This window comes from Canis lupus, chromosome 8 (assembly GCF_011100685.1).
Source record: "Canis lupus familiaris isolate Mischka breed German Shepherd chromosome 8, alternate assembly UU_Cfam_GSD_1.0, whole genome shotgun sequence".
Lineage (NCBI taxonomy): Eukaryota > Metazoa > Chordata > Mammalia > Carnivora > Canidae > Canis > Canis lupus.
In genome coordinates this window covers 11,872,975-11,898,543 of record NC_049229.1, presented here as the reverse complement: position 1 = coordinate 11,898,543, position 25,569 = coordinate 11,872,975, and the positions used below count along the sequence as shown (strand labels likewise).

The 25,569-nt window shown below is 37.5% G+C and overlaps 1 protein-coding gene and 1 long non-coding RNA gene across 6 annotated transcripts in view; one reads left to right on the top strand and one right to left on the bottom strand.

Annotated features, from left to right (window-relative positions):
- AKAP6 (A-kinase anchoring protein 6) overlaps positions 1-25,569 on the bottom strand; it is a 480,944-nt gene that overhangs the window by 129,819 nt on the left and 325,556 nt on the right. For all 5 annotated transcript variants that reach the window (XM_038544457.1, XM_038544461.1, XM_038544460.1 and 2 more), the window contains one exon: positions 7,674-7,822. In XM_038544457.1, coding sequence (XP_038400385.1) covers positions 7,674-7,822 — 149 coding nt within the window. The remainder of the gene's footprint in view (positions 1-7,673; positions 7,823-25,569) is intronic.
- LOC111096985 overlaps positions 1-25,569 on the top strand; it is a 61,147-nt gene that overhangs the window by 7,638 nt on the left and 27,940 nt on the right. The window lies entirely within an intron of this gene.

Below are 25,569 nucleotides of genomic sequence, written 5' to 3'. Positions count from 1 at the left end.
TTTCTGGGTTACAAAGTATATATGGAGTTAGGAGGGTAGGAGGATGGGCAAAATAGGTGAAGGGAATTAAGAGGTACAAACTCCCATTTATAAAATAAATAAGTCACAGATGAAAAGTATAGCATATGGAATATGGTCAATAATATTGCAATAACATTGTATGGTAACAGGTGATAACTATACTTACTAGGATAAGCATTGCTTAGTGTGTAGAATTGCTGAATCACTATGTGGTGCATCTGAAACTAATACAGCATTGTATGTCAACTATACTTTGATAATAATTTTTTTTAATTTAAGAATATGAAGTAGACTGGGATAACTATGCCCATTTTACAGAGAGAGATATTGCATCTTGAGGAAGTTAAGTGTCCCAGTCGAGGTCACATAGCTAAAAAGCAGAAGAGTGCCAACCTGAATTAAGATCTTTAATTTTTAATCTAGTACACATTCTCTCCTCCTTTAAAAAATTAGACTACAGGGAATTCATGACTATCCCTAAAGGTAAATGTGATTTGTGTAGTTAAGAAGCTATATGAGCAGTCCTAATTCACTCTAATATCTGGGATCAGAAGCTTTTACCTGCAGCTTTGAAACAGAAAATAATAGGTGACTGTAGCTCTAAATTCCTGCCAGTCAGGGTACCACCTAGAATTCTCAATGACAGAATTTTTATTTTGGAAGACTTGCATAATATAGCAGGAAAGATTCCAACTGAAATCAAAATGTTTGGACTATCCATACTTTTTTCAAACAAGCATTCCTTAAAAATAACATTATGTCCACCTCGGTGGGGGAGCAGTTCACCATAGAGTCAGTTCCTACCTCTCTCAGCCTCTGCGACCCCATAGTTACCACATTGTCCTTGTTGATGGTTGAGGAGCCCAAAAATCCTAAGCTCCGGATCTGCTTCCTGGGCATTTCCACTTGAATATTCCACAGACATCAAAAGAACTATGACCCAAACACTCAACCTCCCTCCCCCCACTCCTGCAACTGCCTTTTCTTCCCCACCTCAGTGAAAGACATGTCCATTTGCCAAAGGGCACAAGCCTGAATCATGGAAGTCCATTCTTTTTTTTTTTTTTTTCGGATTTTATTTATTTATTCGTGAGAGATGCAGAGAAAGAGGCAGAGACATAGGCAGAGGGAGAAGCAGGCTCCATACAGGGAGCTCCATGTAGGACTCGATCTGGGATCATGACCTAAGCCAAAGACAGATACTCAGTCACTTAGCCACCCAGGTGCCCCATGGAAGTCCATGTTTAAACTCCCCTTCCCTTAATGCCCCCTACCTACTTGGTGTCCAAGGCTGTCTTCAACTTCCTTCTTTCAGTTCCATTAGAAACTTTCAGTTTCCATTGCTACTGTCCCAGGTCAGGCCCTATTTCTTATTTGGATGACTGGAATAGCATCTTAAATGAGCATTGCCTACTCTTGCCCATGCCAATCTATTCTTCACACCACTGCCAGAATATTGTTTCAAAACTGACATGCTGGGCAGCCTTTACTGGTTCTAGAGGTTTGTATACACTGCTGTCTCCATAGGAAGCATTCTCATTGCCATTTCTGACTCTGAGACATATTCCATGACACTTATGGAAGGTCTTCCTGATTTATATACATCTGCCACACACGGTGTCCCATTGTCTCTACATCCGTAGTACAGCCTGCACTTAATGGTTGTTCAACAAATATTCAATATAAATGACACAAAAGCCATTTGAATCCAAATCCTATTTCATTTTTTTTAAAGATTTTATTTATTTATTTGAGAGAAAGAGAGAGAGAGAGAGAGAGAGTCAGAGAGAGTACAGGCAGGGAATGGGAAAAGAGAGAAGCAGGGAGCCCGCTGAGCAGGAAGCCAATGCAAGGCTCCATCCTAGGACCCCAGGATTATGACCTGAACTGAAGGCAGACACTCAACCAACTGAGTCGCCCAGGCACCCCCCCAAATCCTCCTATTTTCTTTCTCCTCCCTGAACTAGCAATTAGAACTTCAGAGTAGTTCTTTTCTCTCTTTCTCATTCCCTCATCTGATGGGTCATCAGTTCTTTCTGGCTTTAGTCTCCAATCCTGTCTCCTGGATTCTCAGTTAATTTCTCGGTTAATTTCTAAACTAAAATCTTCATTGACAAAAGCAGTGTTTCTCAAACAGAAGCATCAGAATCATTTGGAGGGCTCATTAAACAAAGGTTGCTTGGTCCCCAGCTCTAGACTTCCCAATTTAGTTAAGCCCAGAGTGGGACTGAGAATTGGCATTTCTAACAAATTCCCAGGAGATGCTGATGCTGCTGGTCCAGAAAACACACTTTGAAGACCACTAGTGCAAAGATTCTCAACCAGAAATGAACGTTAGAGCAAATGAACATATTTATATCCTTGGCTCATGCCTGCCTCCCGAATCAGAATTTTCAGTGTGGGTGGGGGATGGCAGGCATTTCTCAGCTTAAAGGCTCCACAGGTGATTCTGATGCACTATCCTGGTTAACAACCATGAATTCAATGATTAACTTCAAGAGCTGGACTTCACCTTCTTCCCAAGCTTTATTTTTCACATATACCCAACTTTCTACCCTGCTTTCCAGTCATATGGAACCAGCAGGCAGTCTGATGATTCCAGATCTTTGCTCCCTCTCCCTGACCCCCACACCAATTTTAGCTACTCATTTATGTATTCATTCACTGAGCATCTAGCACATGCCAAGCACTGTAGCAGATACAGGGCAGAGTATGGTGAGCATGACAGATGTAGCTTTGCCTCATGGAGTCCACCCTGTTCCTCTGAGCTCCTCTAGCACCCTCTGCTTCAAATGCTGGCTTACTGTAACACTTCCTTGCTGTCAGTGTAAATTTCATGAATTTACATGGTCTGTCTTTGTAGGTGCTCAATAAACACTTGTTCAGATTAAATTGAAAAGCGCTTCCCCTGACCCAGCCTTCTTTCTCCCCCCCCCCTTTTTTTATTTGAGTATAGTTGACATACTATGTTACATTAGTTTCAGGCATACAACTTAGTGCTTTGACAGGTTTATACATTATGCTATGTTCACCATAAGTATCGCTAGTCATCTGTCCCATTACATCACTATTACTACAAATATCACTGATTATATTCCTTACATTCTGCTTTTTAAATCTTGTGATTTATTCTATAACTGGAGGCTTATATCTCCCTCTCTCCTTCACCCATTTTGCTTATCCCCTACCCTCTCCCATCTGTCAGCCATCAGTTTGTTTTCTGCATTTATCATTCTGATTCTGCTTTTTTGTTTGTTCATTTTTTAAGATTCTATTTATGAGTGGAATCTTATGGTATTTGTCTATCTCAGTCTGATTTATTTCCCTTAGCTAATACCCTCTAGGTCTATCCATGTTGTTTCAAATGGCCTTATCTCATCCTTTTCTGTGTAATATGACTATGTAATATTCCATTGTGTACATGTACCACATTTTCCTTATCTATTCATCTACCAATGGATATTTAGGTTGCTTCTGTGTCTTGGCTATTGTAAATAGCGCTGCAGTAAACACAGGCAAGAACATAAAATGGGGAAAAGACAGTCTTTTCAATAAACAGATAGCTACATGCAAAAGAATAAAACTGGACTCTTTTTTTTTTTTTTTTTAGAGAGAGAGAAAGAGTGAAAGGAGGAAAGAGGGGAGAGGGGGAGAGGGAGAGAGAGAATCTTAAGCAGGCTCCATACCAAGAGACTCTTAAGCCCCAGTGTGGGGCTTGATCTCACAACCCTGAGTTCATGATCTAAGCCAAAATCAAGAGTTGGATGCTTAACGGACTAAACCACGCAGGTGCCCCCAAACTGGACAAATTTCTAACAGCATACACAAAAATGAATCCAAAATGGATTAAAGACCTAGATGTAAGACCTGAAACCATAAAAATCCTAGAAGAAAACACAGGCAGGAAGTATTTCTCTGACATCAGCCATAACAACAATTTCTAGACATATCTCCTAAGGCAAGGAAACAAAAGCAAAAATAAACGACTGGGACTATATCAAAATAAAAAGCTTTACCATAGTAAAGGAAACCATCAAAAAAAAAAAAAAGAAAAAAAAGACAACCTACTCAATAGGAGAAGATATTTGCAAATGATTTATCCAATAAAAAGTTAGCATCTAAAATATATAAGGAACTTACACAACACCAAAGAACCAAATAATTCAATTTAAAAAATGGGCAGAGGACCTAGACACATTTCCAAAGAAGACGTACAGATGGTCAACAGACACATGAAAAGATGCTCAACATCACTAACCAAGCATTCTTTCAAAAGTGGTCTCCACAGTCCTCTCTCTACTGTCTTTCCTGAGTTGCTCCAACTCTTCCCACTGCAGTCAGAATTGAGGTCTGCCTTCCATGAGCCACAGCCCCTACCCAGTAAAAGATTTCTAATTTAGCACTTTATTCCATGCTGCCTACAAACTGGCTTCTTTTACCAAACCGTGAGCCTCTCCTTTTTGCCCTTAATCTCTGCACTTCATATTAGTAATATTTGGCAAATTAATGAATTAAGTCAATTTTGTTTTCACTTAAGCTTACTTCCCAATGTTCTTGCCCAAACTTCCTTGTGGCTTTAATCAAATCTCCTTAAGACTCTTCAATTTCTCCAGAGTAGAAAAATGTCATAATTTAATTTCATACACTATGGAATATGCACAACATAGGATTTAGAGGAAAAAATGGTTATCAGGAGTCTGGATGAAATCCTCAGAGAAAAAGCAAAGCATGACTTGATGAACTGTCCACTGCATTCAGACCAAAGGCTCTGCATTGAGATCTTAGCTCCAATTTAGATAATCATCCTGGGCGTGCCAGTCACCTCACCTTTCTGCCTTCCAGTTCTATCATTTATAAACTGAACAAAAGACATGGTTTGTGATCGACAGTAAGTCTTGACAGCGAGTAGGATGCTACTTAATGAATTAAATAGCATCTTTAAAATTCAAAAAATGAAATCAGACAACCTCTTGATAGAAAAACGTGTCAGGAAGAAAGATGGTTACACTTTACAAAATATACAAAAGGTAAGTGTTCTTGACAAACTCTGCTCAGACTATCATGCCATTCACACAGTAGGCCTTCAGTGAATATTTACCAGGCAAAAGAAACCAAACAATTTGTAAATGTTTTCATGTAGATTGCCAGGAATCAAAAAGCACCAATCTGCTCCCATAAAGAATCATCGGTGATTCATGCATTGCATGTCCCTCCAGAAAGCCACGGTTTCCCACTTTGCAATGTAGAGCCAGTGCCAATGTCTCCCATAGGTAAACAACTCTGTTACTAGCATTCAGACAGCCTCACATACATTCAGGAAAATCTTTCCACCACACATATTCATGACTGTTAGACACACAGTTCATAGTTGTATATAAGCTCTGTTCTAGCATCTTGATGTCCAACTTTTTATCGAGCCAGAGAGGTGCAAATTCATTTCTAAGCAATATTGTGGTTATGTAAACTTCCTAGAAATTTAAGATCATCGTTCTACCTAACAGCTGAATCTTCCCTGGCATAGCCTGTACATTTTTTTTCAACCACGTACTCCTAGTATGCATGTAGACATGGGGAGGAAATAAAAATATATGAATTGTATCACCAGCTTAATTTTCTCTTTAGTGGATTGGATGTCTGTATATGGAATGAGGACCCTAGAAAGCCCACACTATTCCCACAGTTGCTTATTGGAAACAATGCTCATTCTACACAACAAAAGGAACAGTTAATGAAGTTTATGTATCATTGGAGCAGATAATTTTACAAGACTGTGTTCTTAAGGCTCCGGAATTAAGGATTTGACTGTGGGAGCAGGGAGTCTTGGGGGCAGGACACCCCAGATAACCTCACCCACATGCATTCCTCCAACAATGCTTTTCTGTATGTAAACAGAAAATAAAAAGGAGTATATGGTTTTTGTCCCTAGTATTAAATAGCTGCCTTTTCTTCAGCACACTCTTAAATTTCTGCACAATGCACAGCCTTCAGCACCCCAAGGAACATAAACAAAGGATATCAGGCAAGTTCACCTACTCCCACTTTATAGAACAATGCTTGTTGTTAACTAAGCAATTCCCAGGGCAAATTTATGATTTGTGGAACCCAGAGTAAGTACTCAGGTTGGGTCCTTGGAATCTGAGGTCAGAAGCACGTGGTGCCCGCTCAGTCCTTGGGGCTTTTAGAAAACATGAAAATGTGACCTAAAGTTTGTGCTTGCATCTACACCAAAGACTATTTAGGCATTGAGAGGAACTAAAGCACGTTAAAGCCTCAAAACAGCTTATTGTTCTTGCTCCAAGATTTAACCTTTTCTTTGTTATTTGCTGCTACTCTTTTCTTCTTCTAAATACTTATGAATGTCTACTGAGTCATCTAAGATAAATCAGATATGTTCATAATGTGTCTATGTATAAAATAGTCTAGCAAGGGCAGCAAATTTATATAGATTTGAAAATCTGAAATTTGAAAACTTGAAAAGTCCATTGCCATTTCCTAAGCAGAATTAGAACTCTTATCCTTTCCCTGGATTCTTAGACCCTGGGTTTTATCACAAGACAGAATTTATAATCAGTACTTAATTTATCCCCAAATATCTGTAACTATAAGCACTTAAAATATAAGTGCAAATAAGTGCATGAAAGGATTTCTTTCCTCCTGACTTTTCAGGGAATATTTTGACTACAGTTACATGCCATAGGTTTATATAACGCTTATTAACATGTAATGGAACTTGGGGGAATGATTTCTTCCCTTTATCATAAGTCTGGCTCAAGTATAAAAGTGAAATAGATTATTGTTTCCATTTTTGTGAGTATACTTATTATTAAGTCATTAAAATAATGAAATAATTAAATTTAATTAGTACTCTTTTACTCTTTGGTAATTATTTATAAAATAATAGAATTGAGCCAGAAAAGACAGAAAAAGAAAAAATACACACACAATATTTAAATAACTTTAAAGTCATTTGAAAATATCTGGATGTATGAGTTAATTATTTAATAGTATGGGTAGTTAGTATAAGGCAAATGGAGCCATATGTCTCAGGCTGAATGAAATTGTTGATGGGTCACTGAACTTGTTCGGTCCTTTCACGTACGATAGACAATTCTAGGGCTAGTCTGTTATTCCAATTGACTTTATGTGAAGCCAACTGGCTAACCCAGGGTCTCTAAAGGATTATTAAACAGCTATGTTTTCAGGAAAATTATGTTCTACCAGATTTCCAGTGAGGTTTTGATATTTAAAATTCCTTGGATAGACTTTGAAATAAATGGCAAAGTTTAAAAAGGGGGAGAAACACTGAAAAAACATTTACAAAGAAGAAAGACCAACACCATGGGCACGCCGCAGTCACACATCACTCCTACCATCTCTGCTTCAAAACGGAGATTTGAAACTAGTAAAAAAGGCTGTTTTGGAAAAAAAAAATGACAACAGAGTTAGGAAGTTCTGGGGTAAATGACAAGGGCAGATAAAATCCACAGCCTCCCATTCTCACATAAATGGAACAGAACACAGATGCCTACTCTCCTGAGCTTCTCCTGATATGCCCACTAAGGAGGAAATGCTTGCCAAACACCCGGTAGGGGAGAATCATTGAAAAAATCGAGATTGGTGACAGTAAAACAACAAAAAGAAGAGCTCCCTACCCATTGCCTCCCACTGAATGAACTTTTGACATATCAGCAAACTCTTCTTTCCTCTTGCTGCTGCTGGTGTACTGCTCGCTGTACAGCTTGAGGGACATCTGCTCAACAGCATCTCTTTGTGCTTCCAGGTAGCAGAGTTGAACCTCAGCCTGGAGAGAGAAACAAAGAGGGATTGCTGTTTTAATCCTCAAGGAATGCATTTCAAGTGAGGTGTAACAACGCAAAGAATGGGAATTGTTCACATCATTATACTGCTCCTTTTCGGGCTGGATTTAATGGGATCAGCTGGGCATATTACAGAATTATATTTTAGATCTGAATCCTATAAGTCCCTCCTTAAAATATGACCTGAATAAATGAACTCTCAGAAGACTCAGTAAATATCACAAAATATCCCTGAGATCATGATACTGTATGATGAGATTTTACATAAAAATTCTGTGAAATTCCTTAATAATATTCTTCTTCATATTGCCACATATGTAACATTTATTTTTTAAAGATCTCCCTCCAACCCATACATTTGCGTGGACACAGATTCTGAACGTTTCTCATTATCTTCCCTGAGAAGAATAAAAAAAGCCGAGTACTAATTCTAATACATCTTCAATAGTGACAACAGACTTCTTTGATTACATTTTGAGGGGTTCTCTGTGTTATCATCTTAAGTTTAAAATAGAAGGAATAGTGATTTTGCTTACATGTTGGGTTGAATTGTTATATCCTTCATAGTTACTTGGGGCTTACTGTAGTAAAGAGAGGTAGTAAGTTCACCATGCTGTTTTCTATCAAACCAAGGCTAAAAGAATGCTGAATAATATTTGGCATGGAAATGTATTGAATAGATGCTTTATTTATTGCAGCTGTTATGATCCCTGTGGCTTTAGGGTTCCCCAGAACACCAGATGAGACCAGGAATGCTTGCCCACGGTAAAGGGAGGGGAAATGCTGAGTTCCTGTGCACTGTAGGCCAAAGCAGCTCTTATTTTCTTTTGGCCTACTTCACTAAATCCAAGCACGTCCGTTAACATTTCTGATAAGCCTTAAAGCTGCTACTTCTTTCTAATTTAATTACATATTGTGTTAAAGACAGTTCTGGGTCAGCTGTTGGGTAGTTGCCAGAATTCTGTAATAGTTAAGAAAAGCCAAGTCAGACATGACCTTCTACTTTTTGTGAGCCAACCAAGGCCTTTTGCATGATCCCTGGCTTTATAGACTTGACCATGGAAGAAGAAGAAGAAGAAGAAGAAGAAGAAGAAGAAGAAGAAGAAGAAGAAGAAGAAGAAGAAGAAGAAGAAATAAAATAAAATAAAATAAAATAAAATAAAATAAAATAAAATAAAATAAAATAACAAAACCAGAGGTATAAAGTGGCAGCTGCTTAAAAGAGCAAATCAGGACTCTGTAAATGAAATGGGCAGTTTATGAAGTGTAAGATCTCAAACCATTCTGGAGTTCCTTTGTTGTTGCTTTCTACAATTTCTAATTCTGAACAGTCTAGACTACGGAGGAGAAACTTTAAAAAAAAATGCTCAAATTACTATATTCTTATTGAAGTTTCGGAAATCAGTTAAAAACTGTAATCTGTATGTTGGTTCATGTGAATTTTTTTTGCCCAAACTAACTGGTAACTGAGAGTCAAAGAACTTAAAAGCAATAATCCTCCCCAATGCCCCTCCTCAAGGCTGTAGGGATAACGAGGAGATCATCCCACACCAAGTATTCTAGTGGAAACCCCATTCAAATTGTGTAACTCCACCATTAGGGATCAAGAGGCATGTCTGATCTCTAGAGGTTCCCATATATTTTTAACCGCCCTAAGGCAACAAGCTGGACCACACTTTGTTCTGGATAATGACCTCACAAATGTATATGTCACTGGTCACAAAAAGAGTCATTGAGAGTGAGATCGGCTTAATTTAGATATCACTACTATGAAAAAATAGTTGGACCTCATCCCTTTGAGATCCTCTGCCATTTCTGTGTACAAAGGGACACACCTCTCATATGACAGAGATACATGGGAAAGAGTTTAGAGAACAATGCTGAGTGCAACTTGGAGGATAATTAGTCACCTTATGAAAATGTTTGAAATGTTGCAATGTAAGACTTTTATTGCACAATATCTCACAGGCATTTGACATAGGAAACTTCCCTGGACTAACAAAGAGATGAGTTAGATGGCCCAAGTCTTTCCTATCGATCTCTATTTCTCTCTCTGCTTTCAGTGATTCATTCCTAAACGTGATGATAAAAATAGAACCAAAGTAGCTCCTTCTGCTAAGGTTGAATGGCTTTGCCAGTCTAAATCTCTCTGCAGATCGGTTAAATTTTTCTCATACTATATCTTAGTCCAAAGATGAATTTTTAGGAGGAAGATTTGAAGAAAATACACTTCTAAAAAAAATAGTAACATTAGATGTCTGATTAAAAGGATTTTATTTATTAGCATTTATGATAATACTGGACACTTTTGGACTATATTTTACAAATGGTAGCTCAGCTTGATTAAATAACATTCTTGATGTGCTATCAACAGAATTTGGCAACTTACTCTTTAAGGTAAATAAAAAGGAGCATGAGAGAATAGACCCTGTGACAGATCAACCTGTTGCTTTCTGGTCACTGAGAGCCCCATGATGCCACCAATGGGAGTAGGTGTATAAAAAAAGCAATATGGATGGATAAAACAGATGAGTTAGATTTGAGTCTTTGGGTTTGAGTACTGGTGAAATAGCCAAAACAAGATGTTCAGTAAACACGTGAAAATACCAAGTTGGACATATAAAACTGGAAGCAACGGTTGACATTAGGATGTGAGATGAGAAAGTGATGGACCAGAAAGAAGATCAGTTCTTACTTATTCTACTCAAGGTCTGCATTACCCTTTGGCTGACCTAATGTGATGGATTCTCAATCATTCTCCCTCTTTCCTTCTCCACCATCTCCAATCTGTTTTACAGATGGCTCATTGATTGATTTCTGAATCATAGCTGAGATCACTGGTTGTTGTTGCTTCAGGGCTTAATTCTGGACTGCTTTTCTTTATTTATACTATTTTCCATTACTTTCAGTGCAGTCTATACAGGTATGGCTTCCAATCTTCTCCTCTGAGCTCCACATTTACATATCTAACCAACCACCTGACATTGCCACTTAGATTTACTTTAGGCACAAGTATTCAAAACAGAACTCTCTCTTCTCATTCTCACCACAGCCCTCAGAATTTTCTGTACGTATATCTCTCCTTTCAAACAAATGGCACCATGTGTTGCTCAGGTCAGAAAACTGAAAGTCATCCTTAACTCCTTTTATTTCCCACAGACATTTACTCTCTAAATTCCATTGATTCCTCTTCCAGAATGTCTCTCTTGTCTGTCTGCCCAATCTGATTCCTGCCAGCTTAGTCCAAGCCTTTGTCTCCTCTCCCCTGCAGTACAATTATCTTCTAACATGCATCTCTCTTCACCCATTCCTACCTCTCCAATCTCCCCTTACAGTTTCCACAGTCGTCTTTTTTTTTAAACTTTTTTTTTTAATTTTTATTTATTTATGTTAGTCACACAGAGAGAGAGAGAGAGGCAGAGACACAGGCAGAGGGAGAAGCAGGCTCCATGCACCGGGAGCCCGACGTGGGATTCGATCCCGGGTCTTGAGGATCGCGCCCTGGGCCAAAGGCAGGGACCAAACCGCGGCGCCACCCAGGGATCCCAACACAGTCGTTTTTATAAAACATAAGTTGGTTGCATACTGAATTCAGATCAAGGCAAAAACAAAACAAAACAAAACAAAACAAAACAAAACAAAACAAAACAAAAAAACCCCAAAACTTCTTCCATGCCCCAAGAGGTTTGGTTCCTGCCTACCTCAGATGTCATTTTTCTACTTGTCTCTTGCTTAATCACCATGCCCCTGTCATCCTTGCCTACTTTCAGGTTCTTTAAACAACTCTTTCCTGTCTCAGGAAATATTCCTTTGCACATATTGTTCTCTTTCTCTGGAACATTCTCTTACTAAGCTCTTCTCGTCCTTCAGCTCTTAGTTGACATTTTTTTCTCTCATAGAGGCCTACCCTGACTACCCTATCAAAGGTAGATTCATTCTATTTTTTTCTCTTTTGGAACAGTGTTAATCTCCTTCCCAGCAAATAACAGTTTAAACTTCTTGTGTTTACTGGTTTATGATTTTTTCTGTCTCCATCTCCAGACTCCAAGCTCCATAATGAAGCTGTGTCTGTCTCCTTTGCTATTTTGTATTCCCCACAACTTGGCAGTATCTGGAAAATGAGAGGGGCTCAGTAAATAACTGCTGAATAAATGAATTGTACATTCATCTATCCATCCATTTATTCCTCATACGTTCATTGGACCATTCTCAGGTGTCCACCTGAGACTGCAGGGACTGCACCGGGGACTGTGGATACAAAGAATGATAAAGAAGGGACCACAGTATAGTGGAGGAAGGAATGATGCCAACAGAGAGCTACAAGTATTCCACATGAGATGCATATGGGGGGAGGATGGGACTTGAAAAAATAACTAATTGTCTGCAAGTGAGGAACGGGCAATAAAAGCTTGAGAGAGGTGCCATTTGTTTTGTTTTGTTTTGTTTTTAAAGATTTTATTTATTTATTTGACAGAAAAAAAGATAGAGAGAACACAAACAGGGGAAGCAGGAAAAGGAGAAGCAGGCTCCCCACCAAGCAGGGAGGCCTGCACAGGACTTGATCCCAGGACTCTAGGATTATGACCTGAGCTGAAGGCAAGACGCTTAACCAACTGAGCCACCCAGGTTCCCTGAGAGATGGCATTTGAACCAGATCTGGGAGTATGAGTATGATTTTGCCAGGTGAAGAAGCAGGTAAATATCTTTATAGGCAGAGTAACTTGTCTGTTCAAAGACCTAGAGTTGTGAAAGGATGTGGCATGTTCAGAGAATAGTGGCTGGAGCTTTGGGGGCATTTGGATGAAGAGTCTAACAGTGAAGGGTATTGGCTGTAGAGGATGTCAGATTAGGGAATTTGGATGCTATCCAACAATATGCCAGTAGAAGATGTCATTGTTTCTGTGAAAGCCCTCATCTTTTTCCATCTTTCTTTTTCTGTCATGGCAAGAGAGTCATCTGATGTATTTAGTCCAAATATGCTCATAAAGAACCTACCTCCTGATAGACTTTTAGAACACTGCATTGAGAAGAGAATCAAGTTTCCATCAGGCCAGTGTCCCAAATAAGTGCTGAAGAGGTTCTAGTAACTTGTACCTCTAGTACACCTTTAACATAATGTTATTGACTGAGTACACTCCTCCCTGCCAAGTCATATTTTGAATCCCTTACCCCTAATGTGACTATATTTGGAGATAAGGTCTTTAAGGAAGGAATTAAGATTAAATTAGGTCCCAAGGGTGAGGCCCTGATCCAATAGGAATGGTGTTTTTATAAGATGAAGAGTATTCACACAGAGAAAAGACTGTGTGGGGTCACAGGGAGAAGGTGGACGACTCCAAGCCAAGCTGCGATGCCTCACCAAAACCCAAACCTGCCAACATCTTGATCTGGGATTTTCAGCCTCCAGAACTGTGAGAAGTAAATTTCTGTTAGTCAAGCCACCCAGTCTGTGGTATTTTGTTACTGTCATCCTAGCAGACTAATACACATAATAAAGTTGGAAACATTGACTTTTCATCTGAAGTTGAGTATTATTCCTTTGCTGCTTATCATTAATAGTATGTTTCCCACTTTGTTTTATAAGCATCTAGAGCCTAAGTCACTAGGGACACTCCTCTTCAGATTCAGACTACAAATTAATACCTTAATCAGAACAGAAGACACAGTGTGCTAAAATATTTTATTTAAATTTGGCTTTGTATGTGGTGATCCAAATTCAATAACCTTCTTTGGGGCCTGAAGAAAATTACTCAACCACATACTTCCCCCTGATATTGTATCTAATAACCAAATAGCTAATCCATGATAAATTTGAGGGGTCAAATTCCCTAACAGCCTTACAGGATTAAACACAAGATCACTTTTATAATCACATATAGACATATCCCATACCCTTGCCCTAAAGAGAATAAGACCTAAATAGTTAAGAAATGTCAATTATTTCATTATCACTGCATGTCCCAGCATCCTTTGCTGGATTAAGTATACTGAGAATGTTAAAAGTAATTTCTCTCTTTTTTAACTCATGCTGTTAGGTCTACCTGCACATTCATACTGTACTTCATAGCTTCTCACCGTAGCTACCTGCCTACTTGCATCTGGGTCCACATCCTCTTCCATCCCTCCTGTTTCTGTGGAAATTTTCCATATTTCTATCTAAAATCAATCCCTACTTGTGCACCAGACCTCCTCTTATCTACATAAAGATTATCACCTCAGCAGTAAATTGCCCTTCTTTCCCACATTAAGTTTTCCTCTCCTCGGTATTATTCTCATCAGCATAAGCACATCAGCCAGAAAAATGCTGTTGCTTTCCCCTTGGTGAGGAGAAAAAAGAAGAAGAAGAAAAAGAAGAAATAATCCCCAGACACCACTGACACTAATCTGTCCTCTGGCCAAAGCCCCATTTCTCTGTTATAGCAAAATCACTTCTATATATGCTCTATGTCCAATTCTGTTCCTATTTTCTCTTGAACACACTCCAATCAGGCTTTTGTTCACATTCTCCATGCCAATGGTAAGTCCTGAGTCCTGTCTTCATCCTATCTTGGCCTGCTCCGGCAGGGCTGGTAGGCATGCTATGCTCTAAGGGCACTTGGCCTTGTTTGCATGACAGCTAGTCCCTAACCTCCCTCAGGTCTTCACAGAAATGTCATCTTCTCATTCAGGTCCCTTTCTGATCTCCTGCTTAAAAATTCAATTCACACCCACCACCCTGCAATCCCTATACTCCTTCATACATGCTTACTCTATCTAGCCAAAAGATGGTATTTATATTGTATTGTCCATCTTCCCCCAGTGGATTAGAAGCCTCATGAGGGCAGGACTTTATTCTATGTTTGCTGCTGTATCAATACCACATTGCACAGCACAGGGCATAGGACAGGCACTCTATAAAAATTGGTTGAATAAATTAACTGAGTTTGAAAATCTGAAATGGTTTAAAATGTACAAAGAAATAAAACAGATTGTTTGAAGGCTGCAGCCTCAGCTTGATTTCTGAAACTGTTGGCTTCATTCTCACTTAGAAAGGAGACTATTTTTTCTTTGACAAAAGAAAATTATTGAAATACATAACTTCTCTAGGAGAAAAAGGGAGAAAATCTTCTTTAATTCAAGAATCATTTGATAATGTTTTATTCAGCTAACAGTGATCTTATATGCCATATATTATATTAGAAACTCACCACAACAATCACACACCTATAGAATGAAAACTTTAGCTATTGTCTTCAGTGGTAATCTTCACAATACACTTCAAAACAAGTTTTAATCTTCTGGGTAGGAATTTGTTTTAGCTCAATAAAATCCAATTTCTCATTTTAAAAAAGAAGAGTCATTTAAACTTTTGAAGGAGACATTAACAATGCCAGTTTGTTTTTGTAAGAGTCCCTGGTTACTTAGAAAGATCCTTTACATAATGGCAGGGGGATGAGAGAGAGAGAGAGAGAGAGGATTATATTTTTCCCAGCAATAATTTTGTCTCTTGGAAATATATTTCCACTTTCACTACACAGAATTTTCTTAACCTTTAATGTGGTATCTCTAAGCACATGCCTTTTTCTCTTCCTGATATATTTATTATGACCTCTCTTTCTCCCTTCCCCCATTGTATCCCTTTCATGCAACTGGCCCAGATGGCCCCTTCTTCTGGAAGCACCTACAGGTCTCAAGACCCCATGGGCCCTGACAAGGACTCCCAGGGTTGGTGAGAATCTACACTTGTAAATCTCTATGATTTTGTTTGGTAGAGTTCCCCATACTCCAGGATTTAGAGCTATCACCTTTACATTGAGACTGTTATTTTCACCCCTCAAGATCCTGCTTATTTTATGCATTTTTGCTTTTGTCATCATTGTAGGTGGTTCATAATTTCCTAAAATAACTCACCTTTGGGACTAAATTCAAAGTGCATCTCCTTTGAGGAGGGTGTGAGATATCAGTATAGATGAATCCTGAACTTACCTCCTGTCATGAACACAACAAATATACAGCTACATATAAAACAATTCCATCTGGAAAGGACCCAGCAGCTAACTGAACAGCACTTCCACAGTAAAGGATAAAAGGGTCACATTGAGAAGAGGAGGATAGGCAGAGACACAGTCTGAAAAGAAATCTCACCTCAGATGCCATGACCCACAGTCAAGAGGGATCTTATAATATGAAGCTTAGCCCTGAGGAGCAAGGGGTTTTGACACCCCAATCCTTGGGAACTGCAATGGAAAGATGAGCCCCTAAAGTGTTTGGCCTTGAAAACCAATGGGACTTCCTTCTAGGAGAACTACAGGGATATATGGAATATAAAATCTACTCTTAAGGGCTCATTCACAGGCCCAGTAGCCTAGGGATGCAACAGTTTGAAAGGCACCTACACCATAAGTGAAGGAAACCCATTTGTTAATATTAAACTGTCTACCAGAAAGGCAGGAAACTGTTTGGATTCTCTCTGAGGCAAAGGCACTAATGGGCACCACTTTTGCATTCTGCTTCTGTCTCACTGGTGTTGGTCCTATGCAGGGATATTTTCATATCACTTCCTAGCCTGCTAGCTCTGGTGGGAGTAATCACCCCCAGGAGCTGAGGCAATGCCCTACTATACCATGGCTGGGCTGGCTGAACACCTAGCCCCAAATACCACAGTCATAAGCCCTCAGGCACCATGGTGGGGCTGACTGAGTACTCTCCCCCAATGTCTTCAAACTTCACTCCACCCCACCATATCCGGTTGGAACATGCAACCCACACAGGGGATACTCCTTGAATACCTGGCTCTAGTGGCTAAGGGGAGTTTATTTCTGGTTCCCACAGGTCTGAAACAATTGAAGAGATAGTCTTTGACAGGCTACCACCCTCAGGGCACTACACAAACACCAGACTACAATACGCCTGCAGTCTTCATGTAAAAACAGGCCTATTTTCTTGTCCTGGAGCTTCAGACCTGAGGGGAAGATTTTAGATTTTTCTGTACATCAGAGGCTAATGGAAGTACCCAAAAAAAACATGGGTGGGAAGAAACAATAATTTCATCCTCCTTTGTTCTCACCACAGCTTTCTGATACCTCCCAGAAAGGTGCTTATACACATATCTAAAGCCATATCAGCAACTGTTGCCCAGGGATACCTCCAGACCTCTGGGTCTAGAAGTCAGCAGGGTTTATGATTGCAGACCCACAGATTGTAGATATTTAAATACCTTAAAAGATAATTCTTGAAGATCTGGCTTACAATTATCCTAAAACTAGGCACTGTCTTAGATCCCTCCCTTTGGAACCCTGAGAGGTTTTGGCACACCCTCAGTAGCAGGGAACTATCAACGACGAATCAGTCTACTTAGATAATTACAAGAGTCTGAGAAAAAAAACAAAAGCTAGAGCAAGGTTGATCAATAAGTTCCATCACCTATACAAGGCCATTCCTTCAAGACTTGGAGATGTAGCTCTTACATCTAATACATAGAAACAAAAACAGAGAGTTGAGAAAAACAAAGAGACACAGGAATATGTTCCAAGTTAAAGAACAAGACAAAACCTCAGAAAAAGACCTTAATGAAATAAGTAATCTACCTAATAAAGAGTTCAAAGTAATGGTCATAATGATGTTTAATGAACTTGAAAGAATGAATGAACACAGTAAGAACTTCAACAGAGATAGAAAACATAAGAGAGTACCAAACAGAACTCACATTGCTGAATAACACAACAGCTGAATGAAAAAATACACTAGATGAGTTGAACATACTAGAAGAACTAGAAGAGAGGATTAGTGACCTGGAATACAGGGCGGTGGAACTCACCCAAATAGAACAGCAAAAAGAAAAAGAGAATTTTAAAAAGTGAAAAAAACTTATGAGACCTGTGGGAAAACATCAAAAGGAATAGCATCAGTATTATAGATGGAGAAGAGAGAGAGAGAAAGGGGTAGAAAAGCTATTTAAAGAAATAATGGTTGAAAACTTCCTTAACTTAGAGAAGGAAATAGACATTCAGGTCCAGGAAGCATAGAGAATTCCAAACAAGTTGAACCAAAAAGATTTATACCAAGACAGATTGAAATTAAAATGCCAAGAGTTAAAGAGAGAATACTTAAGAGCAACAGGAGAAAAACAACTTGCTACATACAAGGGAGCCCCCATAAGGCTATCAGCTGATTTTTCAGCCAAAACTTTTCAGGCCAGAAGGGAGTGGCATGATATATTCAAACTGCTAAAAGGAAAAAACTTCAAACCAATAATATTCTAGAAAAGGCACTAACTAGTAACAAGAATACATGTGCAAGAGGGATCCCTGTGTGGCTCAGCGGTTTAGCACCTGCCTTTGGCCCAGAGTATGATCCTGGGGTCCCAGGATCGAGTCCCACATCAGGCTCCTGCATGGGGCCTGCTTCTCCCTCTGCCTGTGTCTCTGCCTCTCTCTCTGTGTGTGTCTCTCATGAATAAATAAATAAAATCTTAAAAAAAAAAAAGAAAAAAAGAAAACATGTGCAAGTTAAACTCTCACTGGTAAAAGCACATATATTGTAAAGGTTGTAGATTACTACTTATAAGGCTATAAGAAGGTTAAAGCACAAATGTAGTAAAATTAACTATAACCATAATAATTACTTAAGGGATACATGACATTAAAAGATGTAAAGTAGGACATCAGAAACAGAACACATTGTGGAGGGGAGTAAAATGGTAGACTTGTCAGAATGTGCTCAAACTTAAGATGCTATCAGTTTAAAAGACTGTTGTATACATAGGGTATTACATGTGAATCTCATGATAACTACAAAGCCAAAATCTACAATAGATACACAAAAGATAATGAGAAAAGAATCTAAACATAACATTAAAGAAAATCACCAAACTACAACAGTAGAAAGGAACAGAGAGAAACTACAAAATCAAAAAAATGGTAATACATATATACCTATTGATAATTATTTTTAAAATAAGTGGGTTAAATTTTCCAGTCAAAAGCATAGAGTGGCTAAATGAATAAAAAGAATAAGATCCATCTATATGTTGCCTACAAGTCACTCACTTCAGGTCTAAGCATATACACAGACAGAAACTAAAGGGCTGAAGAAAGATATCCCATGCAAATATAAATTAAAAGAAAGATGGTGCCTCTAAATCTATTCAGAAAAAATAGATAAAGCAAAGATTGTAATAAAAGGCAAAGAAGGCCATTATATAATGACAGAGGGATCAATCCAACAAGAGGATATAGCATTTGTAAATATTTATGTACCAAACATAGGAGCTCTTGAATATATAAAGCAAATATTAAAAGACCTAAAGAAGGAAACTGACAACAATAAAATAATAATAGGGGACTTTTAATACCCCTTACATCAATGGACAGATCATCCAGACAGAAAATCAATATGGAAATATCAGTCTTAAATGACACATTAGACCAGATGGACTTAATAGATATACACAGAATTTTCCATGCAAAAGCAGAATACACACTTTTCTCTAGTGTGCAAGGAACATTCTCCAGGACTGATCATATGTTAGGCCACGAAACAAGTCTTAACAAATTTAAGAACTCAAATCTTATCAAGCACATTTTCTGACCACAGTAGTACAGAAAAAGAAGTTAGTTACAGGAAGAAAACTGGAAAAATCACAGATATGTACAGATCAAGCAACATTCTACTGAACAACTAATGGGTCAACAAAAAAAATCAAAGAAATAAAAAAATACCTGGAGACAAATGAAAATGAAAATACAAGATACCCAAATCTTTGGGATGCAGCAAAAGCAGTTCTGAGGGAAGTTTACAGCAATACAGGCCTACCTCAAGAAACAAACAAAAAAAGAATCTCAAATAAACAATCTAACTCTACATCTAAAAAGAAGAACAAATGCAAATCAAAGTTAATAAAAAGAAGGAAATAATAAAGATCAGAGTGGAAATAAATGAAATAGAGACTAAAAAGTCAGTAGAAAAGGTCAATGAAACTAAGAGATGGTTCTTGGAAAAGATAAACAAAAATGACAAACTTTTAGCTAGACTCACCAAGAAAAAAGAAAGAGGGCTCAAATAAATAAAACCAGAAATTAAATAGAAAAAGTTACATTTGATACGACAGAAACACAAAGAATTATAAGAGACTACTATGTGCAACTATACCACAACAAATTGGACAACCTAGAAGGGATGGATGAATTCCCAGAAACGTACAATTTTCTAAGACCGAATCACAAAAAAATAGAAAATCCGGACAGGCCTATTACTAGAAAGGAGATTAACTCGGTAACCAAAATCTCCCAACAAAGAAAAGTCTAGGACCAAAGGGCTTCACTGGTGAATTCTTCCAAATACTCAAAGAAGATTTAATACCTATTGTTCTTAAACTCTTCCAGAAAAGATGAAAAGGATGGAGAGCTCCCAAAATCATTTTACGAGGTTAGCATTACCCTGATACCAAAACTGGATAAGGAAGCCACACACACACACACACATACACCCCCACACACACAAGGAAAGAGAAAATCATAGGCAAATATCCCTAATGAACATAAATGCAAAAATCCTCTACACATATTAGCAAATTAATTTCAACAATACATCAAAAGGATCATACAACATGATCAAGTGGGATTTATTCCAAGGATGCAAGATAGTTCAACATTCATGAATTAATCAATGTGACATACCACATTAACAAAATGAAGGTTAAAATCATAAGATTATTATCTCAACAGGTCTCAATAGGAAAAACATTTGACAAATGTAGCATCTATTTATGATTTAAAAAAAAAACAACAAAAACTCTTGGGGTGCCTGAGTGGTTTAGTCAGATAAATGTCTGCTTTCAGCTCAGGTTACTATTCCAGGGTGCTGGGATCAAGCCCTGTACTGGGCTCCCTGCTGAGCCCTCCCTGTCTCCCTCTACCTCCCCAACCCCCACTAGTGCTCTCCCTCTCTCAAATAAACAAATAATAATAATAAAAAAAAACTCTCAAAGTTGCTATACAGGGAAAACACCTCAATATGATACAGGCCATATATGGATATATGGCAAACCTACAGGTAGCATCATATTCAATGGATAAAAGCTGAAAGATTATCTTCTAAGATCAGGAACACAACAAGCATGCCTAGTCTCCCCACTTTTATTCAACATAGTATTGGAAGTCCAAGACACAGCAAGTAGGCCAAAAAAAAAAAAAAAGAAATAAAAAAGAAAAAGAAATAAAAAGTATCCAAATTGAAAAGGAAGCAGTAAAACTCACAATTTGCAGATCATATGACACTAGATATAAAAAAAAAAAAGAAAAAAAAAAGAAAAAAAAAAAACCTAGAGACTTTACCAAAAAAAAAAAAAAAAAAAAAAACCCTTTTAGGACTAATAAATGAACTTAGTAAAGGTGCAGGATACAAATTCAATATACAAAACCATGTTGTTTCAACATACTAATAATGAACTATAAGAAAGAGAAATTAAGCAAACAATCTCAGTTACAATTATATAAAAAAGGATAGAATATCTAAGAATAAATTTAACCAAAGAAGTGAAAGACCTGTCCAGTGAAAAAAGAAACTGAAGAAGATACAAATAAATGGAAGAAGATACAAATAAATGGAAACGTATTCTGTGCCCAGGGATTGAAAGAATTCACATTGTTAAACTGTCCATACTACCAAAGCAATCTATAGATGCACTGAAATTCCTATCAAAATTTCAATGGCATTTTTCACAGAAGTAGAATAAATAATTCTGAAATTAGTATGGAACCACAAAAGATCCTGAATAGCCAAATTAATCTTCAGAGAGAAGAACAAAGCTGGAAGTATCAACACTCTCTGATTTCAAACTATGAAATAAAGTTATAGTAATCAAAACTTGGTATAGACACACAGACAGACACATAGATCAATGGAATAGAATAGAGATCCCAGAAAGGAATCCATACATTTATGATCAATTAATTATTGACAGAGGAGGCAAGAATATACAATGCGGAAAAGACAGTATCTTTAATAAACGGTATTGGGAAAACTGTACAGCCACATGCAAAAGAATGAAAGTAGACCACTATTTTGTATAATTCACAACAGTTAACTCAAATGAATTAAACACTTGAATGTAAGACCCCAAATCATAAAACTCTCAGAGGAAAATGTAGGTGGTGAGGTCCTTGACATTGGTCTTAGCAATGTGGGTCCTTTTTTTGTTTTTGCTTTTGGTTTTTGGATATGACTCCAAAGGCAAGGAAAATAAAAGCAAAACTAAACAAATGGGACCACATCAAAATAGAGAGATCCTATATATGTAGCAAAGAAAACCATCAAATGAAAATGAAAAGGCAACCTACTGAATGGGAGAAGTTATTTTCAAATCATACATCCAATAAAGGATTTATATCCAAAATATATAAAGAACTCATACAACTCAACAACAGCAACAAACAAACAAAAACAATTTAAAAATGGTCAGATAATCTGAACAGACATTTTCCCAAAGAGGACATACAGCCAGCCAATAGGCAGGTGATGTTCAACATCACTGATTATTAAGGAAATGCAAATTAAAACCACAAAGAGACATCATCTTACACTCGTTAGGATGGACAACACAAGAAATAACAAATATTGGAGAGGATGTGGAGAAAAGGGAACCCTCATACACTTGGTGAGAACTTAAATTGGTGTAGCCATTATGGAAAACAGTATGCAGATTTCTCAAAAAATTAATAATAAAACTACCATATGATCCAGCAATTCTGCTTCTGGGCATTTATCCATAGAATACAAAAACACAAATTTGAAAAGATACATCCATACCTGTGTTCACAGTAGCATTATTTACAACAGCCAAGATATAGAAACAACCTAAGTGCTCATTAAAAGATGAATGGATAAAGATGACATGGAATATATATAAATAAGGGACTACTATTCAGCCATAAAAAATAATGAAATCTTGCCTCTTGAGACAATATGGATGGGCTTTGAAAGTATTATGAAAGGGACATAAGTCAGACAGAAGACAAATACCTTATGATTTCACTTACATGTGGAATCTAAAGAGCAAGTGAACAAAACAAAACAAAAGCAAACCCATAGATACAGAGAACAGGCTGGTGGTTATCAGAGTAGAAGGCGGCAGTGGGATGAGTGCAAGGGACAAAGGGCCACAACTGTATGGTGATGGATGGTAAGTAGACTTATGGTGGTGATCATGTAGTGTATACAAACATAGCATGATTTTGTATACCTGAAATCTACCTAATGTTATATACCAATTTTACCTCAATAAAAAAAGGTGCATTTCCCTTGCATAGAAATGAACTCTCTAAAGCTATCTATGATTAGCTACATTCTGGCTAAACACAAATAAAATTTGGCATTACAATGGATGAGAATCTCGTGTTGTTTTTCAGTCCTGTGTGTATGACCAAGTGGAGTAGCAAAGCTTCCTTCTCCTACAGAGTTGGCACAGAGAATTGGAGGACTAAGGAGCAATGCACTTTTTTATAGTAAAATTGATTAAGGGCCCTCATTTATTCATCTGACAAATATATCTTGACAGGGTTATGTTAAGATATTGTGCAAGTTACCAATCTGGGTCAGACACAGTGCCTGACTTCAGGGAACCTATAACAAAGAATTACAGAAAAATTATACTTAAATAATAGGAGCTAAAATCTTCACCTAAGGATAAAACTATTACTACACTTCAAAAATGTTGACAAACAGTAAGTTTGTTAGAATGTTCTTTTTATCGATGGATAAGAGAGTTATAAAAAAATTTAAAAATATTAACATTTTCCCATTGTTAATAAAAATAATAAAAATTAAATATATAGCAAATATTTAATAAGTGTCTCCAAGCTAGTTGAATATTATACTCAAAAAGACTACTGTATATACTAATCATGGTATATTAGGATATAAAACTCCTATGACCATATTGGCAGCTCCAGAAAACCTAGCCTGAGGTTCCCAAGGTTTATTTGTATTTATATTCATGGATGCATGGACAATCAAATCAGACAACTGCAAAAGATAACCGATCTAAGTGAAAAATAATATACTTATATCTTTAAAAGGTCATCTTTATTTCTATTGACTTGATGCTGTTTGCAAGTCATTAAAAACATTCATGATAATGTTAAGGAAATTCCATTTCAAAGCCATATCCTTAATAACATTTGTTAAACGGTAAGCATTTAAACAAAGTGGAAAAATTAACATGAATGCTAATTTCAGTATTTATTCTGCATTTATTTGGATGTAAAGAAAAATGTCTTCTTCCTCCACTTTAATGAAAGGGGAGATGCTTATTAAAAACACCACCACCACCACCTGCACCTAACAAACACAAAGAACAAATATATCACACAACTGCATTTGTGGAGAGCCTCATCCACCACCATCCTCCTCTTTATAATGCAAGTAGTTAAAATCATTAAAAATTCAGCATTTTATGTCATGAGCTACGGTGGGAAGGGAGTGTGATTACACAGTGTGGACTGGAGGGGATGATTAGAATTTCGATGTCTCTCCATTACTGTTTCCTTAGCAAATCTCTGCACAATGACACAGGCATCAAGTCTGTGTTTATATTCTACGGCTGCACCCTTGTTCCCATCTTCCAAATTCCACTACAGCAAATCCTTATTTACTTTCTGGCAGAAACTAAAAATTAAAGATGTATAATGTGAAGATACAATCTTAGCTTCTCTTGCCCTGCAGGACTGGCAGTTCCTTCCCAAGTACAATTATGCTGGCAAATGCTGCTATTAACTCTGTGACTACAACGCAAGCTCTAGTTCCTTTGAAATTCTATAAAATAGTTGTCCTTAGATGGTGATAGAAAGGAAGGAATGAAGCAGGAACAACAAGAATTACTTTACATACTAATAATAACAATTTAGTTATCAAAACAGAGCTGAACAAGTGTGTCTTTATACTGTTCTTTTAAAAATTTAGCCTCCTAGGGTTCTAATAATCAGGGCCTATGGTTCAGGAATGCACGGTAGCACTCAGCTCAGTGCCTATATCCTCATTTCAAAGAGAATCATTCAAACCGACATCCACCCTGTCAAGAATCTCGACTTTGAGCTGCTAATGTAGAATAAAAATCAATATAAATTTTGATCATTTGATGAATATTTACTTCTTTCTTTGGTGTTTGGGGATTTAGAATTGAAAAGTGCTGAATCAAGTCATTTTATTTTTTTGTGTTTGTGCCAACACCAATTTACTACCCTCCAGAAAGTTCCTGAACAAGATGTCTCAGGTGGCATGCATGTTGGTTTTTCCTGTCAATCATAACTGTATGTCAGTAGGGAACCATAATCATTTCCCTTTCATACTCTTAGTGTTCCAAAAAGGAATATTTTCATTACTTTCCTGGAAAAGGTAAACTTTCTCATTTAGACACACTATTGTAAGCCTGGGTGTCTGTTGTTTTTGGCATTCAGCTGAGCCTAAATTGATACAATCTATTAAAAGTTAAACACTTTATCTTAGGCTCCAAGGGTCGTGCACAATAAGTAGAGTTTACAAATGGATTCCTCTATAAGCAACATTCAGTATCACCCCCAAGACAAAGAGCTTTTATAGAAGCTTCCATCTTCTTCCATATGTTTTCTGAAAAATAACAAGAAAATACCAACTGACTGCTCTAATCAGCAGAATGACTTCACAGTAAAGACTTTACACTTTTCTTTATAAATAAGACAAAAAATGCACTACAGACAAATGACTCTTAAAGAATGTG